This window comes from Lissotriton vulgaris, chromosome 11 (assembly GCF_964263255.1).
Source record: "Lissotriton vulgaris chromosome 11, aLisVul1.2, whole genome shotgun sequence".
Lineage (NCBI taxonomy): Eukaryota > Metazoa > Chordata > Amphibia > Caudata > Salamandridae > Lissotriton > Lissotriton vulgaris.
In genome coordinates, this window is record NC_141699.1 from 745,437,004 (window position 1) to 745,457,600 (window position 20,597).

Consider the following 20,597-nt stretch of genomic DNA (forward strand, 5'->3'; position numbering starts at 1 on the left):
GAATAGTAATTTTTACCCCTACACTATCCAACACTTACCCTACTGTTGCACCCCCCTGGAGTTAGAATAGTAATTTTTACCCCTACACTATCCAATACTTACCTTGCATGCAATGTAATGTTATGCGTTGTAATGGTATGCTTTGTAAAGGTAGTATGCGATGTAATGGAATGCGTTGTAAAGGTAGTTTTTAAAAATTTGTTGTAATGGCATGCGTTGTAATGGAATGCGTTGTAATGGATGTTGCGTTGTAAAAAATGCATTGTCAAGGTATGCGTTGTAAAAGTATGCGTTGTAATGTCATACATCCACTCAGGTCATCCTATGGCATCCATGTTGACCCCTTCAGGCTCTTTTGACTCCGTAGGGAAAAATTAGGTGGTGGCGGCTATAAACAAAATTGTATCAGCTAAGGCGCCGGGACAGGATGGAATACCAGGCGATCTGTTTCAAGCCAATGCTGATCAATGGGCTATATATTTTACATTTCTGATTAATGCCCTCCTCGAGGGATCACCAGTACCAAGTTCTTGGAAAGGGGCTGAGGTGATCCTCATTTACAAGAAGGGGTCCTGGGGGGACCCTGCCAACTAGCGCCGAATAAGTCTTATTGATGCTGGTCAGAAGTTGGTTGGTAGGGTTCTCCTGGAGAGGATTCTTTCGTGGGCGAAGGAAAACAATATCATTTCGCAATACCAGGCGGGGTTCAGGGCCTGCACGAGTACAATCGACCAGGCTTTTAGGCTGGTATTACTACACTGGAAGGTTGTAACCATTGGCAAGGGCGGTCTTTATCTCGCATTTATTGATTTGAAGACCGGCTTTGACCTGGTTCCCCGAGAGCGTCTTTGGATGGTCTTGCGGGAGATGGGGTTTCCCCCGCCTATTTTGAACCTCTTGGGCTGCATGCATGACGGAAATTACGCTCGTATTAGGTGGGGTACCAGGATCAAAAAACAGACAAAATCCCTGTGAATAGAGGTGTCCGCCAGGGATGCGTCCTGGCCCCAACCCTATTCACGCTATTTGTGAATGGGGTGGTATCTTTCCTATCAGAAATCAATGCCGATGTCCCTGTTTTGGCTGGTGATAAGGTCCCCGCCTTACTTTTTGCGGACGATACGCTGTTGGTATCGAAAACTCCGGTGGGCTTACAGAAGCTATTAGATTGGTTCTGTCTTTTTTGTAATTTGAGGGGCCTAGTAATTAACACCACCAAAACGAAGCTCCTTTATTTTAATCCGAGCAGGTCTGTTAAATCCACGCTCACACTCGATGGGGTGCCCCTAGAGCGTGTTAAAGTTTTTGACTACCTGGGGATTAGAATTTCAGACAAATTGAAATCGCAGCCGCACATTGAAAAAATTACCCTAAGCCATAAGCGGGTTGTGGGAGTTATTGGGAGAGAGCACCGAGCCTCAATTTCCCGACCTATCGCCCCTGCTCTGCAGATTTATGCCGCAAAGGCTGTAGGTTGCGTACTATATGGAGCCGAGCTCTAAGGCTTTAATGATGTAGATGCCCTTGTGACAGCAGAAAATAAGTTCTTTAGAGAGCTTGTTTCACTTCCCAGGGGAACTCCTAGTAAACCCCTTCTGAGTGACCTGGGCCGCCGCTCAATTAAGGATCTAATTAGCTTGCGTCCCCTTCTTTACTGGGCTCGCCTTTGGCGTACCCCTGAGCTATCCAGATATGCTGATGGCCTAAAAGAAATAATGAATCTCCAGGGATCTTATAAGATCGCTTGGTTAGCAAATATAAAAAGGCTTCTTTTGGCCACCGGCCTTAACCATGCATTGGAGTCAGGGATTCCGTTGTCTAAAACAGAAATTAAGAGAGTTTACTGGACATGGATTGATAATCAAGATCATAGAGATCCTAATCTGGGTAGACTGACTGACGAGTTCCGCCAGCACAAGACAGTGCCTCGTCTTGAGCCTTACCTGGATTGTATCCAGAAACCTAGAGACAGGGCCCTCTTCATTCAGTTCAGAATGGGAACCCTTCCCGTCCACGAACGCACAAACATGTGGAAACCTCCAAACCTAACGTCTACTGATTACCCATATTGTGCAGGGGTAGTTGAAAATATTCCACACTTCTTTGTATGCCCAGCCTATATCAAACCCAGATTGAAGTGGTTAAGACCTGTCTGTCGACAGCTCGAGACCAGGAATCACTCGACTGTCCTCAGAATTCTTCGAGTAGATGTAAATACCACGTTAGCTTGTGGGGTGGCTAAATATTTAAGCTGGACTTGGCTGCTAAGATCGTAAGCCCTATGATGAATTTGTATAGTTACTAGTTTTTAAGCTCTCAGCAACGCTGTTTCTGGTTTAATATGTTTTTACTATTTTATTGCAATAGTGATTGTCACTATAATCTTTTTTCCTGATTATATTTTGAATGAAATGTGTTTTTAATTGTGATGTGCTTTTTAAGATATTTCATATCGAAATAAAGCTTTGTTGAACTGAACTGATAAAGCCTTATCAAACCGTTTATGTACCAGTTACCCAGGTCATGTTTATATCAGTGCTTTGATGAGACGTGTACACACAACCCTAACCCCTCATTCAGCATTGTTGGTTTATAAAACCAAATCCTAGTCGTATTTACTTTGAAATTCATTATAAGCAAATGATGTATTCTTTTACAGCCTCCTCCAATCGAATAATCGACAGGATATTCTCTGGGGCTGTTACAAGGTAAGAAAACTTTATCATGTGATCTTAGGGCAATGAAAGCATAAACATAGAAAAATAATTGTGCAAAAAACATTTTCACAGACAGTTACTATACTTGTTTTTATAATTTCTATGTACAGACACTGTCCATTTCACACACAGCATCAACCTGTTGCTAACAAGTAACATCGCTATGAGTTGCTGAAAGTGCAGTTCTAGTTTTGAAATAGGAAGTGAGGCAGGAGCCAGAGGTACCTTTTCAATGAGATGCACTTGATAGAACAATTTCTCCATAATGAGGTATTAGCTGTTTTTGACCAAAGAGGTGGTACTCTGCAGAATGCCAGCAGGAACTCATGAGTTCCAGGGCTGTTGCTGATGACAGCAAGTCTCAGCAGTCAGGGTGCATAACCTAGAAAGTGTGTAAGGAGCTGCTGTATAAAATATAGGGGTTTGTTGCTGCTGGAGCATACCATGCTGGCTTAGGGAGGGGAGCAGTCTAGAGGATTTCAACCACTGTGGCCCAGTGAATGGGACAGCCCAGCAGTCCAGATTTGCATGGAAGCAATGCAGAAGCTGATGTGGGTACTATAATGTGTCTCCCAGCTTCCCGATCACTTTTAGATCTTCATTATCATGCTGCGCCCACGATAAAGTAGAGGGAGCAATGTAGAAACTGACCTGAGTGAAAGAGTAGGTGCCACTGATTAAAAATCACTGTTCTAACCATAACTGCACCTCATCAACCAAGGAGAAGGAGATAAAGAGATCTGATCCAGCCATTAAAGACAGTGCCAATACCTAGTGGTCTGTGCTGACTGTGCCCGCCAGCGGAGGATCACTTAAGTTTGAAAATGTCCTGGTACCAGAAGGTGGTCTTTTCTCTTGTGGTAGAGAGGAGGGCGATTTCTTTGAGCCCGTTCCTCTTCTGAAACTTGCAGCTGCACCCACTGATCCAATGTGATCTGCATTGAGTACCCCAGCAACATTAGAGGAAGAGCAGGGTACTGCATACACTCTCCGGAGTGAGGACCTTGTACTAGGGACCTAACTGCAGCTACGCTTTGGTTACTCCTGGACCTTTAAACTTGTGCTCACCAGAAATTGGGAGTGTTGACGTTAGAAAGACTTATGGTGACTGGTGCTACTGATGTTGGGCATTAAATGACTAGTCTACAGCCCACCAACGTCTTTTAGGCTATACACAGCGAGTCTGCACCTGTTAGATCTTTGCCTATAGAACCATGTGCTAATGGGCATATCCCTTTGAGTGGTATTCTGTTTTAATATATAAAAAAAAAACACTACTAGTTTATATAGGAAAAGCATTGGATTGGACAGTCGTTATTGCATACTACTCTGATTCAGTGCTCTCCCACACTACCTCCCTGAGAAGAATGAACTGTTTGCCATGCTACCCCAAAGGTTAACTGATGAAGGGGAGTACTTGGTGTTCTGTTTGAAGTGCTGTAGAAGGTCAGGTCCCTGGACCACAGTCGTAAAAGGCCCCAACAATTACAGCCTGGTCCAGTAACTCCTGTTAGCCCAGTGGCTCCATAACTGACAGTGTGGATGTACTGCATTTTACAGTTCTATATCATGAGAAAATATTTCCTAATTATAAAAGTTGAACTGGAAAAAAGCACACTCACTGCGAAGATCTAAATTCAAAGAAAACACATGTTTATGGATGCAGATTGAGTCACAATGAGTTGGTGTACTAGGGAGGTGTGAAGGGCTGCTACTACTAACTCGATATTTTGCAGGACCTCTTAACTGCGACAACCCCCCTCACATGATCTGTTTTTATGTTTCAGGGGCAATACAGTACAAAGAGAGGGTAAAATGAGCTATGCTGACTTTGTATGGTTCTTGATATCAGAGGAAGATAAGAAGAATCCCACAAGGTAGGACATTCCCTTTGGCCATTATTCCTTCATAAAACAATGTGCTACTGCTTGTACCTTTTCCTCTGCAGACACACACCAAGCATAATTTGCCAGCATCAGCAGGATGGCATCCATGTGTTACGCTACTCAGCTTTCACACATTATGTACTCTATTATTATAACTTAACACAACCTCTTTTCCTATGGCACTCCAAATATTGCCTAAAGTGGGATCATGAGACTGACAGCTAACAATGATAGAGCATATAGAATGGCTGACCCAGAAGTGTAATAAATATTATCTTCATTATGTCAGAGAATACAGCTTACAATCATATATTCATTAAACGTAGCAGATATTCAGACTCTTTCTGATCACAGAGCAATGATTACAACAGTCACAAATGTATCAGGGGCCATCCAGTACTGTATTGAAATATCCATGGACTATGTGGCTCTTTTGTTTGGGCTTGACAGTTCTTCAGTACTTATTGTGTTGTCTCAGAGGGTCACTCACACCAGAACTATATGTTCGACGCATGTGTGCTGTAGATACACATGCTTTGCATACTCCTGCCATATAGTGTTGGGTCCGGATGTTTGCAAGTTGTTTTTCTTTGAAGAAGTATTTTCCAGTCCAAGGTAAGGTGACTCCTCCTTTTGGTGATAATGAGCATGGACATCGACTCCATTGTTCGAATGTTTTCTTTCGGCCATCGGGTTCGGACGTGTATTGGAGCGCTCCGATTCAAAGCCATCAATCGCGATCCCCTTTGTACGCAATTCACTCACCCTCGTCGGTATTGCTTCCGATCGCGTTTCCATCTTCTGCTTGTCGTAAAATTAAAAAACTTTAATTATCCAATCGGGAACTCTAACCTTGGCCTTCGGGCCTAGCTCATTTTCCCTTATCTACTTCCACTGGACGATCCATTATCGAGTCTTCTGCAGATGGAATTGACGCCATTTCAATTCTGTCCCATGTGCCATTACAAATACCCGCGCACCGACCCTCATGAGGTCTGTAAGCTCTGTCTCTCCCCGGAGCATAAAGAGGAAGACTGCGACTCTTCTCAATTGTTTCAATCCTCTACAGGACCGTCTGGCTCAATGAAGAGACATGCAGCGACAGAATATTGAAGACACCCCTGATATCTTCGGAGAAGATATTGAGGAAGAAGAGATGGAAGCATCAGGAGCGGAAGAGTAAGAGGCCTTCTTCGTCAAGGACTCCGATTCCGAGTTGGAGATAAAACTAGAGACCCACGGCATACCAGCTGGACAAGGTGCTGTGAGTAACAATGCCCCTCAGCCCACTAAACCCACTCCAACCAAACAAAAAGCTATTGAGCCACCATTGCCATAAGGCCATGGTGGGCACTGAAACAGAAAGTCAAACTTTCCAGCTCTGGTTCAAGCCGAGATGATACCCGTTGCTGTTTTAGAAGGGTTCTGCATACCGGCCGAGCTCACCCTGCTCCGCCGAGGTTTCTTCACGTCTCCCTGTTGCTTTGCTGTCCTGCACGTCCTGACTGTCCAGGCTTGGCTCCGCCGGTCAGGAACTACTCCTCCCAGCAGCCTCGACGCCAGTATACGCCCCTACCACTTTCAAGCGCCAGGAGGCGCATAAAACTCTGCCTGCTGCCAAGGACGTGGTTGCTGTTTTAGAAGGGTTCTGCATACCGTCCGAGCTCACCCTGCTCCGCCGAGGTTTCTTCACGTATCCCTGTTGCTTTGCTGTCCTGCAAGTCCTGACTGGCCGGGCTTGCTCCGCCGGTCAGGAACTACTCCTCCCAGAAGCCTCGACGCCAGCACATGCCCCTACCACTTTCAAGCGCCAGGAAGCGCATAAAACTCTGCCTGCTGCCGAGGACGTGGTTGCTGTTTTAGAAGGGTTCTGCATACCGGCCGAGCTCACCCTGCTCCGCCGAGGTTTCTTCACGTCTCCCTGTTGCTTTGCTGTCCTGCACGTCCTGACTGGCCGGGCTTGGCTCCGCCGGTCAGGAACTACTCCTCCCAGCAGCCTCGACACCAGCACACGCCCCTACCACTTTCAAGCGCCAGGAATCGCATAAAACTCTGCCTGCTTCCGAGGACGCGCGCGGGACGCGCCGGACGAAGCCCGGACAAAGGGCGGACAGTCTGTGACAGTCCGTGACTGAATGTAACTGGGCTGGGCCAAGATCCCTGCCTGTTCCTGCCCGGTCTATCACTGGTACCTCTCAAGTAAGATTTTTCGATGTCAGCATATCTTTGGAACCCTTGTGTATCTATCCAATTGGTAAACTCCATTTGTTTGCCTGATTTTGGGTTGCCAGTTTTAGCTCACTACTATCCCACTGTGTCCAACATGTACAAGCAAAGGTCTTCTTCTGTACCTAATACTATGGACAATTACCTGGTCCAGGTTGTGAGTAAAATCAATAGCACAAGACGGATATCGCTGGGCTTGAGCTCACCACCTGTCATCTCTACGCAGAGCTCTCTGTTAGAACCTACTGTGTTAGAAGTCCCGATACAGGTGCATTGCAGGGATACTTCAGAAATCGAGTTTTCCCCTGATGTCAATCTTGATTTAAATATATCCGCTGCTGTTAATCTAGCCAATGATCCAGGTGACCAGTCAAACACGATAAAAGATAATTCCCCTTCCCCTGTGTCTGTGCCTGCAACTAGAGCTATTAGAGCATGCAGAAAGGGTCAGAGCAAACTGGGTGGGTTACGCTCTAGCAGAAAAAGAACTGCGTCTCCACCTAAAAATAAAGATATAATAGAAGCTAATGGGGAACAAGGTGGGAAGGAGATATTAGGCGATGAACTGATTAAAAAACTAGTGAGTATGATTGATTCCAAGATGAAATCTATAATTAAACCACTGGTAGCCAAAATTGACCTGCTAACAGCTGAAGTAAATAGACTAGGGGGACTGATAAACAAGACAGTGGAGGAGGTGGGTAACATGCCAACTTTAGTCGCAAATAGAGTTGAATCATCTACAAATATCCCTAGGGGTGGGACAGGAGGTAGGGATGAAGTGATATCAGATCCGCCTCCCATTCAGCAGCCAGTAGCCAAAAATGCCCAGGTAACAGTCAATGAAGATTTATCACCAAAATCCACTGGGATGGGTATAGAGAAAGGCCCGGTTCAACTTATTATAGAGGCCTCTCCTCTTGTTCTGGTCCTGGCCAATGTACCTCCCCTAAAACCAGGTCAAGTAGAATCTACTTCTTCCTTGATTAGCAAAGCATACCACTGGCTATGTAACAATATGATGATATCTCCAAGGGGAAAACAGCAGCTAGCTGGGGAAATTACCATGGCAAGAAGGGTGGACTGGATAGGTAACAGTGTGAAAAAACTCAAAGGAGATTGCGTGGTTCTGCATTTTCTAAGTCCAGAAGTACTCCCTGAGCTTCTAAGACACATATATCCCCCACAACGTAGGAGTACCGAGATTGTTCCGCTAACTTTGGATTTTTTCTATCGGAGAGGTAGCACAGTGAATCCAAGTATATTGAAGACAAAGTGGAACTCGGTAACAAATAAGTGGGGTAGGGGTGTACAATCTAGCGAATGGGGAATCAGCGTTGAAATTAGATTTGTGGCGCTGTCAGATCTGAACGAATGCGATTGACTTGAGAGGGCAGGCAGTGTTGTGCTTAATGATCTGGCTGAGCTAAACATAACATACATTTCTACTGTCGAGGATTTTGACTTAACAAATGTTACTTCCATGTCCCAAGGAAGATTAACAGATGTCACAATTTCTCTAGCAAACAGTAAGGACAATAAATTCACCGAGCTACTGTCCAATTCCACTGCAAAGACTGAGTCTGAAGTGTGTGTTGTTGCTTCTATAGTAAGTACTAACTTTGATAATGCCTCTGTGAGGGTAGATGACACTGATGTTATTTGTCACGAATGCATGTTAATTGGAACTGAACAAGACCTGGCAGAGGATAATATTGCCAACCCTTTATTGATGGACCTGGATGGTATTGTGGACAATGTGGGGAAATCGTTTTCATGGAACATTGGAGGCCTGGGCTCTAAACTGGACTCTGGAGAGTGGCTTCGTTTTGTTAATTCTTTTGATCTATGTATATTTCAGGAGACTTGGTCATGCGAACCATCTTTTGCGCAGGGATACTTGAATTACTCTGTGCCTGCATTAAAAGGCCTAAAGGGGAGACCAATGGGTGGTCTAACCATTTGGGTTCGACAGTCCCTAAAAATAGATGTTAAAGTAAAAGAAACTAGCCACAGAGACATCCAACTAATTACATTGAATTCAGATATTCTGGGACCGTTAGACATCTACAATGTCTATGTGAGGAGAACCAGGGGTGGGAGGTCAGAGGTTTTAGCGGCCTTGGGCCCCCTCCTTGATACTTACTCTCAAGATAATAATATTGTCATTGCAGGTGACTTTAATCGAACATTTGAACCCCTAGCCACAGAAGACGATTTCCTTGGGGATGAAGAGGATTTGCATTGAGAGTCCCAAAACTAGAGGAGAGTCCCAAAACTAGAGTTGAAACCAGTTGTGCGCTGGACCGAGGATGTGATTAGTATGAATGCCTTATGTTTTGAGAAAGGTTTAAGAGCACTAAACGGAAGGACGTTAAGTGACAAAAATGGGTCTATGACATTTGACAATGGGCAGCACAAGAGCAGAATAGATTATGTACTCTGTAGTATGAAATTATGGCCGTTGTTATGTGACATGGAGGTTGTGTGGAGGAGCGAGAGTGACCACAACCCTCTGTGTACACAGCATAAATGGTGGTCACCTCCCAACAGGACCAGCGGCCCTACTGCCCTTGTTCCACCCTTAACCGTCCCCACTAACGATATGCGTAGGTTGAGATGGATAAATGTAGCAACTAACCAACAGGCCACTGATAATATCAAAATTGAAGCTGACAAAGTGATATCAGTCATGGAACATATTAATTCTTCTAGTTCTGAGTTGAGTAGCCTGGCTGAAATCCATGATACCCTCTTTTGCGTAATTAAACACCACTTCTTGAAGCCTGTGAAGGGCAAGGGTGAGAGAGCTCCCAAGAACGCAAAATGGTATAATGCCCATTGTAGGGATGCACGAAACGCCATAGGTACTGCTCTAAAGGGTAGGGAGACCATGGCTATTCAATCCGCTAGAAAGGAATATAAAGCCAGTATAGCGAATGCAAAGAAAGCCTGGGATGAGCATCACTGGTCCGAACTAAAAAGAGCTAGTAATAAGAAAAATTCTAGACTGTTTTGGAGCATTGTTAAGTGGGGTGGAGAGGGGAAACCTGAAACCCCAAATAACAATGTTCCGGAAGAAGAGTAGGTAACATTTTTTAGAACTCAGTATGCCGAGGTAAAACAGGTTACATCTACAGCGGACATAAGTTATACCCACTTCAAAGATAACTCCTTCAGTCTACAAGAAATTCTGGTGGCTTTGAGTACCGTGAAAAGCGGGGGCACCCCTGGCATAGACGGTGTTCCTGCAGACGTCTTTATTAACGACAAAGAACGTTGGTGTAAGTACATTTGCCTCCTTGTTGCTAAGGGTGCAGAGGTACCGACATCCTGGCAGGGAGAAGTAATTATACCAGTGTTCAAAAAAGGTGACCGATCCCAGCCCGGAAATTATAGGCTGATAAGCCTTATTGACACCATCCAAAAGATAATAGGGCGTGTGATTGTGAACAGGCTTCTTGACTGGGCTGAGGATAATGATGCTTTGTCACCATTTCAAGCGGGATTCCGTAGGTTAACAAGTACTGTGGATCAGGTTTTCCGCTTCAACTTACTGCAATGGAAGACCGTGGTGCTGGGCGGGGGTAGCCTATACGCAGCTTTTGTCGACTTGCGGGCTGCCTTCGATCTAGTACCACGATCAAAGTTGTGGTCTGTTCTTAAGAACCTGGGTGTACCAGATGATCTGTTGACACTGATAATGCGGCTCCACGAAGCAACCTTTGCTAAAATCCAGTGGGGGGGGGGACAGGGCATGGTGACAGCGGACTTCCCGGTTGAGCGGGGCGTCCGGCAAGGCTGCTCAATGGCCCCCACCCTTTTTACACTGTTTATTAACGGTGTTGTATCCCGCATGTTATCTGCGAAGTTGGACGCTCCTTCATTAGCTGGTACAAAAATACCAATTTTAATGTTCGCAGGCGACACGCTCATCCTATCAAAGACCCCAAGTGGTTTACAGCGTGCACTGGCTATCTTTGATCTATTTTGTGGTGAGCATGGCCTGGAGGTCAGTGTGACCAAATCAAAACTTATGATTTTTAATCCCCATCACAGTTTCAAATCTAAAATCATTATGAATGGTCGTCCTTTAGAAGTGGTGAATAATTTACGTATCTGGGTATCCACATCTCAAATAAGAGCGGATGGAGCAAACATATAGATATAGCTACATTGAGGCACAGGCAACTATCAGGTGCTATTAGTTGCGAGCATAGAAAGTCCCTGACGAAACCTGTAAAGCCTGCTCTGCAGGTATATGAGGCAAAGATTCTTGGCTCCGCACTATATGGTGCTGAGCTATGGGGTTTCGAGAAGGTGGCTGCCCTACAAATATCGGAAAATAGGTTTTTCCGGGCATTAACTGGTGTCCCGAAATGTACTCCCTTGCTGCCCCTTAGGTACGATCTGGGCAGAAAAGCGGTTACAGACTTGGCCAGGCTTCGACCGATTCTATACTGGAGAAAGCTCTGGACTATGCCTGAGCTTTCCCATTATGCTGAGGGGTTTCTAGATATCATCAAAGCGGATATATTCCATAAAAACGGGTGGCTTAAATCATTGAAAGCAATCTTGAACGAGCTTGGAATGTGTTTGCTTTGGTCAGACCCAGCTGGAGCAAGATTCCCTACTAAAAGTGCTCTGAAAGAAATTTATTGGGAAAAGGTAGCCTCTCGGGGCTGGAGTAGCACTGCTTTAGGATCTATGACTGAAGGATTCTTTGAGGCTAAGTTGTATCCTTCCCTGGAACCCTACTGGGATAATATAACTAGACCTGGAGATAAAAAACTTCTCTTCCAATTGAGAGCAGGTTCACTCCCCCTTAGATTTTTGACAGCTAAATGGGAAGGTGGGTTGAATGTTAGTTGCCCTGTTTGTGGTTCCACTAGAGAAACTACGGGCCACTTTTTATTTTCTTGCACAGCCTATTCGGACCCAAGACGTGTATGGTTAAAACCGATGTGCAAGAATTTAGGGACAACCAATAGTACAGTTGCATTGCGTATTATATGCACTAGCAGTGAGATATGGATATCAATAGCAATTGCCAAATACCTTGGATGGGCAGGGTCAATCAGACAGAGACTGCTAGTCATTTGACTATTCTCTGTCTGGGTAAACTGTCCGTATGTTCTATCTATGTTTTTAATACAAATTTGTTAGACTTGGGTGGTTTTTAACCTTTTAATTATTTTTTTAAAAATGGCTAACTTCTGATGTATGAAATTGTTCAAAATTGGAATTGTATATCGAGTCATAAACTGTAAATATCATGCTTTAGTTTTTTAATATAATTGATTGACAATTTAATTGTATTTTTTAATTTAGACTGTTCTTGCTTTTATGAGTGAAATCTTGAATAAAGCATATTTTGACTTGACTGACTATTCCGAAATATTCCGGCTCCAGAGATAAAAAGGACAAATCCAGCTTGGCACCGAAAATGTTGGAGTGGAAACAAAGAATCTCCGTTAAAGGCACCAGAGCCTATTTTAAAAATAATAAAATAAAAGCTGGATCTAAAGCAAAAGAATATTCACATAAATCCTGACACTGAGCACATTACAACTAAGCCAGAAATACCGTCTTCCAAGAGGAAAATAGACGCTGAATATAAAATCCCTCTCAAGGAGAAAAAGGACATGGCATACTAGTCCTACTAAACATTCCTCAAACCCCTCCACCTTTGTCACCAGTACCTATCATACCAGATTCAGACCCCTTGCACATCACACCTCCAGGCTCTCCCAATTCAATTTCTGAAATAGTAAATGATGATGAGACTTATGATCAAAGACGCGGCGCTCCGAGAGCAGGCAGTTGTACGAGGTTTCTCCCTCGGAACAGTTGTGTTCTTGGGACACCTACCTGCAGGGCGCCATATCGAGTTTACATCTTGAATATACCCGTTTATGTTTCTCGTGTTGTTGGGATCCCCTCTACGCATGCCGATTCAATTGGAATCCCGTGTGATCAGTTAATTGGTACTTTGACCGAACTACGGCTTGACCAATAGCAGGACTGGTAGCAAAACACGTCCTGAAGAAGACCGGGGTGACCTTCTTGGCGCAGTAAGTCGGTCGAAACATGCTGACAACAGCAGTATTAGGAGGGTTGTTTTGAGAACTTCATTTTCTCTTGAAAACACTACCCATCCTTTCTTTTTCTTTTAATCCTGGTTGCGGAACCTATTAATAAAGTCTTGTTTGGTATCCCTAAACCAGTTTTAAACACTTCCCTATTAACTGCACGTGTTGCACTTCAGTTCCAGTCACAGGGTGACACTCACTGATCACATTTTTGTTTATGTATATATGTTGTTTGGTTTTTGTATTGTGTCCTGTGGTCTTTTATGTCTAAACCCCTACCCTATGCTCCGTCCAGAGTGTGGCTACACCTGGGCGTATTGTAAGCAGATGATGAAGCATGTAACACACTTCGGTGTGTGAGTGAGGGCAGTATTTTCAAAACAACTATTTTTGTTTTGTTGTGTGGGTTGTTTTGGGGTTTCTTTGAGTCTCTCCACCCCTCTATGTGTGTATAATTGTGATTCGGGGGTTTGGGATGGTAGAGTTGGAGATACGGTTGACCCTCTCCCCTTATCTGTGTTTAATGAGACTTATGATCAGCCACCAGCTGATCCATGGTCTGACTACAATATAGGCCCACCTGTAGACACAGACCCGGATCTATATCCAGCTAAACCTTCCCCTCCTGATGATAATACTACATATCAGGAGTTCATTGCTAGGGCGGCCACTTACCATGGTGTGACTTTACATAAAGAAGCCCTAGAGGAGGATTTCGTATTTGAAAACTTAGGAAACAAACACAGAACATCACAATCCTTGCACATGTTAAAGGGTATGATGAGGCACGCTTATTATATTTCTAAGGATCCAGTTAGAGCACGTATCCTAACACCTAGGGTGGACAAAAAATATAACCCCCCACCACCACCACCATCACCACCATCTGACACAGTTTTTATTAAGGGCCATTTGCTTTTGGATTCTTTAGTAGTCTCTAACACCTGTCAAATGACAAATTCACAAACCTCAGGGGAGACGAGGCCCCACCTCCTGATAAAAAATCAAAATGAATAGATGCCTCTGGTAAAAGAGTATCTGCTCAATCAGCCACCCATTAGTGCATAGCCAATACACAACACCTATTGGCTAGGTATGATACAGCACACTGGGACGAGATGGAAGAATTATTACAATATCTCCCAAAAGAACAGAAGAAAAAGGGGCAAGAAATAGTGCAGGAAGGGAAACTTATCTTCAATTCCTCTTTCAGATGTGTGTTGGATGCTGCAGATACTGCAGCTAAATGAGTCAATACCAGCATTCTACTTAGAAGACATGCATGGATCATAATTTCTGGTTTCAAACCAGAGGTTCAACAAACTATTCTTAATGCACCTTTTGATAAGGAACACCTCTTTGGGCCTCAAATAGACCATTCACCTGAAAAGATGAAATAGGATACAGAAGTAGCTAAATCAATGGGAGCACTTCAGTCTCCTTCTACTAGGGGTTCCTTTTGTCGCTCCTTTTACAGGCGGGGCTCTAAATACCACAGATGCCAGCGCATCTTCATACAAAATACAGACACAATCTTCCCCCTCTAGAGGATTCTATAGGGTGGATATGGGGTAGCTACTTTAAAGGAAGAGGTAGAGATACACCAACACACACCTCTCTATTGACCAACAAGCAGTGACTTGCTATCACTTTCCCCTGATCATTCATCACCTGTCGGGGGAGATTACAACAGTTTCATCCAATTTGACAATCAATAACATCAGACAAATTGGTGTTGGATATTATCCAACATGGTTATTGCCAGGAGCTCACAAGCAACCCTCCCAACATTATACCTCGTATTCACTAACTGTCTTTAGAACACCAACATCTGCTCAAACAAGAAGGACAAGCTCTTCTAACGAAAGAAGCTATGGAACTTGATCCATTACAACAGTAAGGATTATGGATATATTCACTATACTTCCTAATTCCCCAAAAGGATGTTTCATTAAGGCCAATCTTGGATCTCAGGCCATTAAACCTATACATATTATCAGAACACTTCCATATAGTCACACAGCAACAGGTACTTCTGCTTTTACAGCAAGGCAAATTTATGTCGACACTAGAATTAAAGGATGTATAATTGCATATACCTATTCACCCAGCACACCGCAAATATCTCAGATTTGTGACAGGAAAAAATCATTATCAATTCAAAGTACTTCCATTTGCACCCAGAGTGTTCAGCAAATGCCTTTCAGTAGTAGCAACACATCTATGAAGACCGCAAATCCATGTCTTCCCATTCCTAGACGATTGCCTCATAAAAGCCAACACACATCCCAAATGTGTGCAACACACTCCCTAAAAGTGTGCAACACACTCAAACCACCATAAACCTTCTACACCAGTTGGGATTTACAGTCAATGCACAAAAATCCCATCTTCAACCCACTCAAATACAACCATATCTAGGAGCCATTCTAAACAATCAACTGGCTCTAGCATATCCCAATACAGCCATTATTCACAATTTCAAAAACTGTTAATCTGATTTCAAAACAACCAGTATCTACCAGTCAGAACTGTCATGCAGTTACTGGGAATGAGGGTGTCATGCGTTGCCATAGTGCCTCATGTAAGACTAACCATGGGTCCTCTACAAGAATGCTTAGCACGTCAGTGGAATCAATCACAGGGTCAGCTAACAGATGTAGTATTGGTAGACAGCCAACCTCATTGCTCTCTGCAGTGGTAAAACACACAAAATGTATCAAAAAGATGGCCCGTTATTGACCCTATTCCACAAATTGTGCTCACAGCAGACGCACCTCTCACAGGGTGGGGAGCATATTTACAACATTTAACAGTTCAGGGTCTTTGGAATACCACCCAACAGAACCATCACATCAACTACCTAGGACTGCAAGCAGTTCAGCTAGCGATAAAAGCATTTCTGCCTCATCGGATAGGGAAAGTTGTCCTTGTACGAACAGACAATATGACCACAATGTACTATATACAAAAACACTAGAGGGGGAGTTCATTTGGGAAGTTCATTACAAAATCCAACTCCTGGGAGAACACCTTACAGGGACAGACAACATCTTTGCCGACCTCCTCAGCAGAATGAGGCAACAAGTACACAAATGGGAACTTCACCCACAAGTTCTCCTTCTGTACTTCCAAAAATGGGGATTTCCACAAATAGACCTCTTTGCCACAGTAAAGAACTCAAAATGCCCAGACTTCACCTCCAGGTTATCATACCCTCTATCCAAAGGCAATGCCCTATGAGTCAACTGGTTTGGGATATTTGCTTATTCTTTTCCTCCTCTCCCTCTTCTTCCATTTCTGGTTCGGCAACTCAGGCAGACGTCTCTCACAATGATTCTGGTGGCTCCAACATGGGCTTGTCAACCATGGTTCACCACACTATTAGAACTCTCAATAGTCCCACACCAAAAGCTTCACATAATTTCAGTCTTTCTCAAACAGGACCATGGATAAATCAGAAATCCAAACCCCAAGGAACTTAACCTAGCAATTTCGCTCTTGAAGTCAAATAGTTTGGATACTTGAACCTACCACCAGATTGTAAGACAATTCTTAAAGAAGCAAGAAGACCTACCACTAGAGCATGTTATGCAGCAAAGTGGAAAAAGTTTATGATATATTGTAATAAAATACAACTGAGACGCTAGATGCCTCTATACAAAATATTATTTGTTATCTTTTGCATCTACAGCAAGTTGGCTTAGACTACACATCCATTCGATTACCCCTTGCAGCCGTAGCTGCATATCTTCAAAACAGACGTTTATCCTTATTCAAAGTTCCAATAATTAAGGCCTTTATGGAAGGCTTTAAAAGACTAGCACCACCCAGGGTACAAGCTGCACCTGTCTGGAACCAACCTTTACACAATTGTTCATTACATTTCTTTCATGGAAAGTTGCCTTTCTAATTGCTATCACTTCACTAAAACGTGTTGGTGAGCTACAGGCATTACCCTTAGAAGAACCCTTTTTTCAACTTCATAAAGATAGAGTGGTTCTTCGTACAAAACCAAAATTCCTTCCAAAAGTGGTCTCTGCTTTCCTCAAACTGATTCAGTAGCAGAAAGATCTCTACATACACTTGTTTTCAAAAAAGCACTATTATATTGATAGGACAAAAGATTTTTGCAAAACAAAAAAACTTTTTGTTTCCTTTCCACATTAAAGGAAAACCTACCTCTAAATCCAGTATTTCTAGATGGATTGTTAAATGTATTCGGACTTGCTATGTTAAAGCTGAAAGAACTTTACTATAGCTCCTAGAGCACATCCTACTCACAAAATAGGAGCATCTATGGCCTTTTTAGGCAGCATTCCTGACATATGTAAGGCAGCTACATGGTGTACGCCACACACATTTACCAAACATTATTGTGTGGATGTATTAGCACGTCAGTAAGCAAATGTAGGACAAGCAGTGCTAAAAACACTTTTTCAAACATCTGCAACACCCCCACTGGTTAGCCACCGCTTTGGGAGAATACAGCTATACAGTCTATGCAAAGCATGTGTATCTACGGCACACATGTCTTGAACAGATTAGATTACTTACCCTGTAAACATCTGTTCTTGGTATTCACATGTACCCTCCCTCCTTCCTGGACACCTGTGGTTGTTGCAGTTCTTATTATTCATGTTACATACGCATGGACATTTCCATACTACACTTACTCCATTCACACCCTCTTGTGGGAAAACAATCTAACAATGGAGTCAAAGCCCATGCACATTATCACCGAAAGGGGGAGTCACCTTACCTCGTAACTGGAAAAGACTTCTTTGAAGAAAAACAACTTGCAAATATCCAAAGCCAACACTAGATGGCAGGCATATGCAAAGATTGTGAATCTACAGCTCTACATGCCAAGACCAGATGCTTACAGGGTAAGTAACATAATCCCTATTTTGGGACAAGGACAAATACAAGTCTCCAGGCCCACACTTGCCTCCATATCTAAGGCATGGGATAGCATACCAATGAGTTCTCACCTCTCTCATCACAGTGTAGCAGTAAACTCCCACCTGCATGGAAAATGAAGCAGGACTGGAAGATGTGCAGAGAGCTAAGGGTAGGAAACTTTGTGTATGCTTGGCATACAGCTGAAGGAGAAATCAAGATGTTAATATGCAGTTTATATGTAAATGTAAAGGTTTATGGGCAGAAGACTTCGAACATGGTGCCACTGTGTGTCATACAATATCATCTTCCATCAACCGTTGACACATTGAGGAGCCTATATCACACAGTGTGCACACAGTTAGCTGAAAACCACAGCTGAGGGCAGGTTTCCAGTTCATCATTGGGAGGATTTGCTCAGCTGATGTCCAATACGAGGTGTGAAACCACCCCAGGACATAAGCTGTATCCTCAAAAGCTTTGTGTTTTGGTATTGGAAGGTGGGGAATTTATAAGTGCTTGGACTGCTCTGCACTAAGCCCGTCCCCTTCCTTACACAGCAAAAATATTTCACAAGTTGGTGGTCTGGGGCAGCATGTGGTAAAAACAGAACCATACATATGAAGACTAGCGATCTGCAAAATCATATGGTTTATAACCGCAAAAATAATAATTATAGTGTACTTAACCCCTTTTGTAACTCAAAAAAAAATTCCATTTGGAGGATCTTCCCTTTTGTCTGTTCTTGATTACCGCTTCATTAAGGTTAATGATAGCCAAGTGAATACACCTTACACATGCTTGTGTCCATGATAGGGGTGTTCCAGTATAGAGACAGCTCCAATGCTTCCTATTGAGAAAAGCATCACTTTGCACAAAGGGTTTGTTTGGAGAGCAGCCAGTGAAGGACATTTGAAAGAGAAACACCCCAAACCGGTTTCGTATTTGTAACAGTGGATCCACACCACAACTATAAAACGTATATAATAGTGGGAACCTAAGCACTTCTGTTCCAGTTCCACGCTCTTTGTGACCATGGAATGGAGTGTTCCGCAGAGCACTCAAAGGACTGCTGGGTGTTCAGTACTGGTGTCTGTCTGTCTGGCTGTCAGCCATTCTCCCAGGGGTGAGGGGACTGCACTTTCTTTTGGAGGAGCTGAAAGTCCCTCTAGTCCATATAAGCTTGCTGAGAGAGGGAAGAAGTTTGCATTGCCCTGCAAGAGGAGAAGCAGTGCACCTTCCTGCATGGAGGAAGACCCAGAGATAGAAAACTGCCTGAGAGCGAAGCTGGGAGCGATCAGCGTATGAGAGGGTCTATCCATGTTTGCTGGTAAGAACTGTGAAATGTTTGAATTCCACACATTGGCCGAGTCTGTGCTGGAACTTCATTGTCTTTCACATCTTCGTGGTCAGGGCTGCAATTATCTTGATGTTTGCATTGCCCATTCAAATCTGCAACTTCCTTGGGTTTTACAGGCTGAAACTGCCATGATATTCTCATCGATTTGGTCAGGGTTGCAGTTTCTGTGGTGCTGCATCTGCCTCAATGACTTCACCAGGTGTTCCTCACCTAGCGCCTGTATAGTGGTGCAAGGACTGTGGAATAACAATATACTAATGTTGATCATGAAGCACTAAGAGGTGAGTGAGTTTGGCGGACAGGGTTCTCTTTTGCAAACACAATGGAGTAAGCTGTTCGCCAGACTGAAGGACTACCTGCTCTATTCATAGTCCGGAGGACCATCTACTTTCTGTTGACAGAGCTCTGGTTGGCTCCAGTGAGGGGAAGTTGTCTCCACCAACTGACTGACCAGAGGCCATCGAAGTAAAGCCATAACAGCCCACTCCATGTAAAGTGGACTGTTTGATTGTTGTCTGTTTGTCACCCACAAGGAAAACCTGAGGGTGAGAGAGAAAATATATTGAACCCACCCAGAAACTAACAGGGTATTGGGTCATTATTTTTTTGTTTTTCAACAACAAACTACCATTTTGGGATTTTTTTTTAGAAAAACAACGTTTTTTAAAGTTTGGTAAAATATGATGGTGGCCATCTAGTAACTCTTCTGTACCTACAGTGGAACCACTGTAATAGTGGTTCCTGTCAGTGTACTGACCATCATCTCTAAATAGAATGGAATGCTGGACATTACAGGATGCAGGTTCAACTTCGTCCTACAGGCAACACCTCGAAGACAAACTAAAAGAATTTTCCTTACCGAGGCCTGGGATAAGCATCCCTCCCACCAGGTCTTCAAGAACCGAACGGCAACCACAGCAAAAAAAAAACTCTCCAAACTGGAGAACATGGCGGCACTGAGCAAGCGCTCCCACGCATGGTCGGTAATAGCTAGTCTGAACCCTGTGAACTCCTTATTAAATGTTAAAACTGTTACGTTTCTGCAGAAAGAGGCAGCCAAACTGTACGATGTTAATTCCATCTGTGCTGAAAATATCATGGCATCAAGTGTCGCAGCTGAAGCACCCCTTTTATTCTGTCCTGCCCACTGCATTTTTTCTTTAAAATGTTAACACCTGTGCAACCTGATACTGCTGGTTTGTGCTTGCTAAAATGTTTTGATACACATTACATTTCAAAAATTCCGTTGCACATGGCACAGCTGTCAGCAACGTGTGCCTCAAATGGGCTTGGTATTGTCTATGCTGCTGTTGCAATTTAGCACATAGCTTTTTAGCAATCAAATATGCTGCAAGTTCTTTTTTTCTCTCAACTATGGCTCATCTTAATCTTTTTATGCCGAACTCAGACCTGC

The 20,597-nt window shown here is 43.6% G+C and overlaps 1 protein-coding gene across 3 annotated transcripts in view; it reads left to right on the top strand.

The window, feature by feature from the left end:
- Positions 1-20,597, top strand: part of PPP2R3A (protein phosphatase 2 regulatory subunit B''alpha) — a 1,213,285-nt gene that overhangs the window by 1,171,992 nt on the left and 20,696 nt on the right. For all 3 annotated transcript variants that reach the window (XM_086943861.1, XM_086943862.1, XM_086943863.1), the window contains 2 exons: positions 2,660-2,708; positions 4,505-4,594. In XM_086943861.1, coding sequence (XP_086799987.1) covers positions 2,660-2,708; positions 4,505-4,594 — 139 coding nt within the window. The remainder of the gene's footprint in view (positions 1-2,659; positions 2,709-4,504; positions 4,595-20,597) is intronic.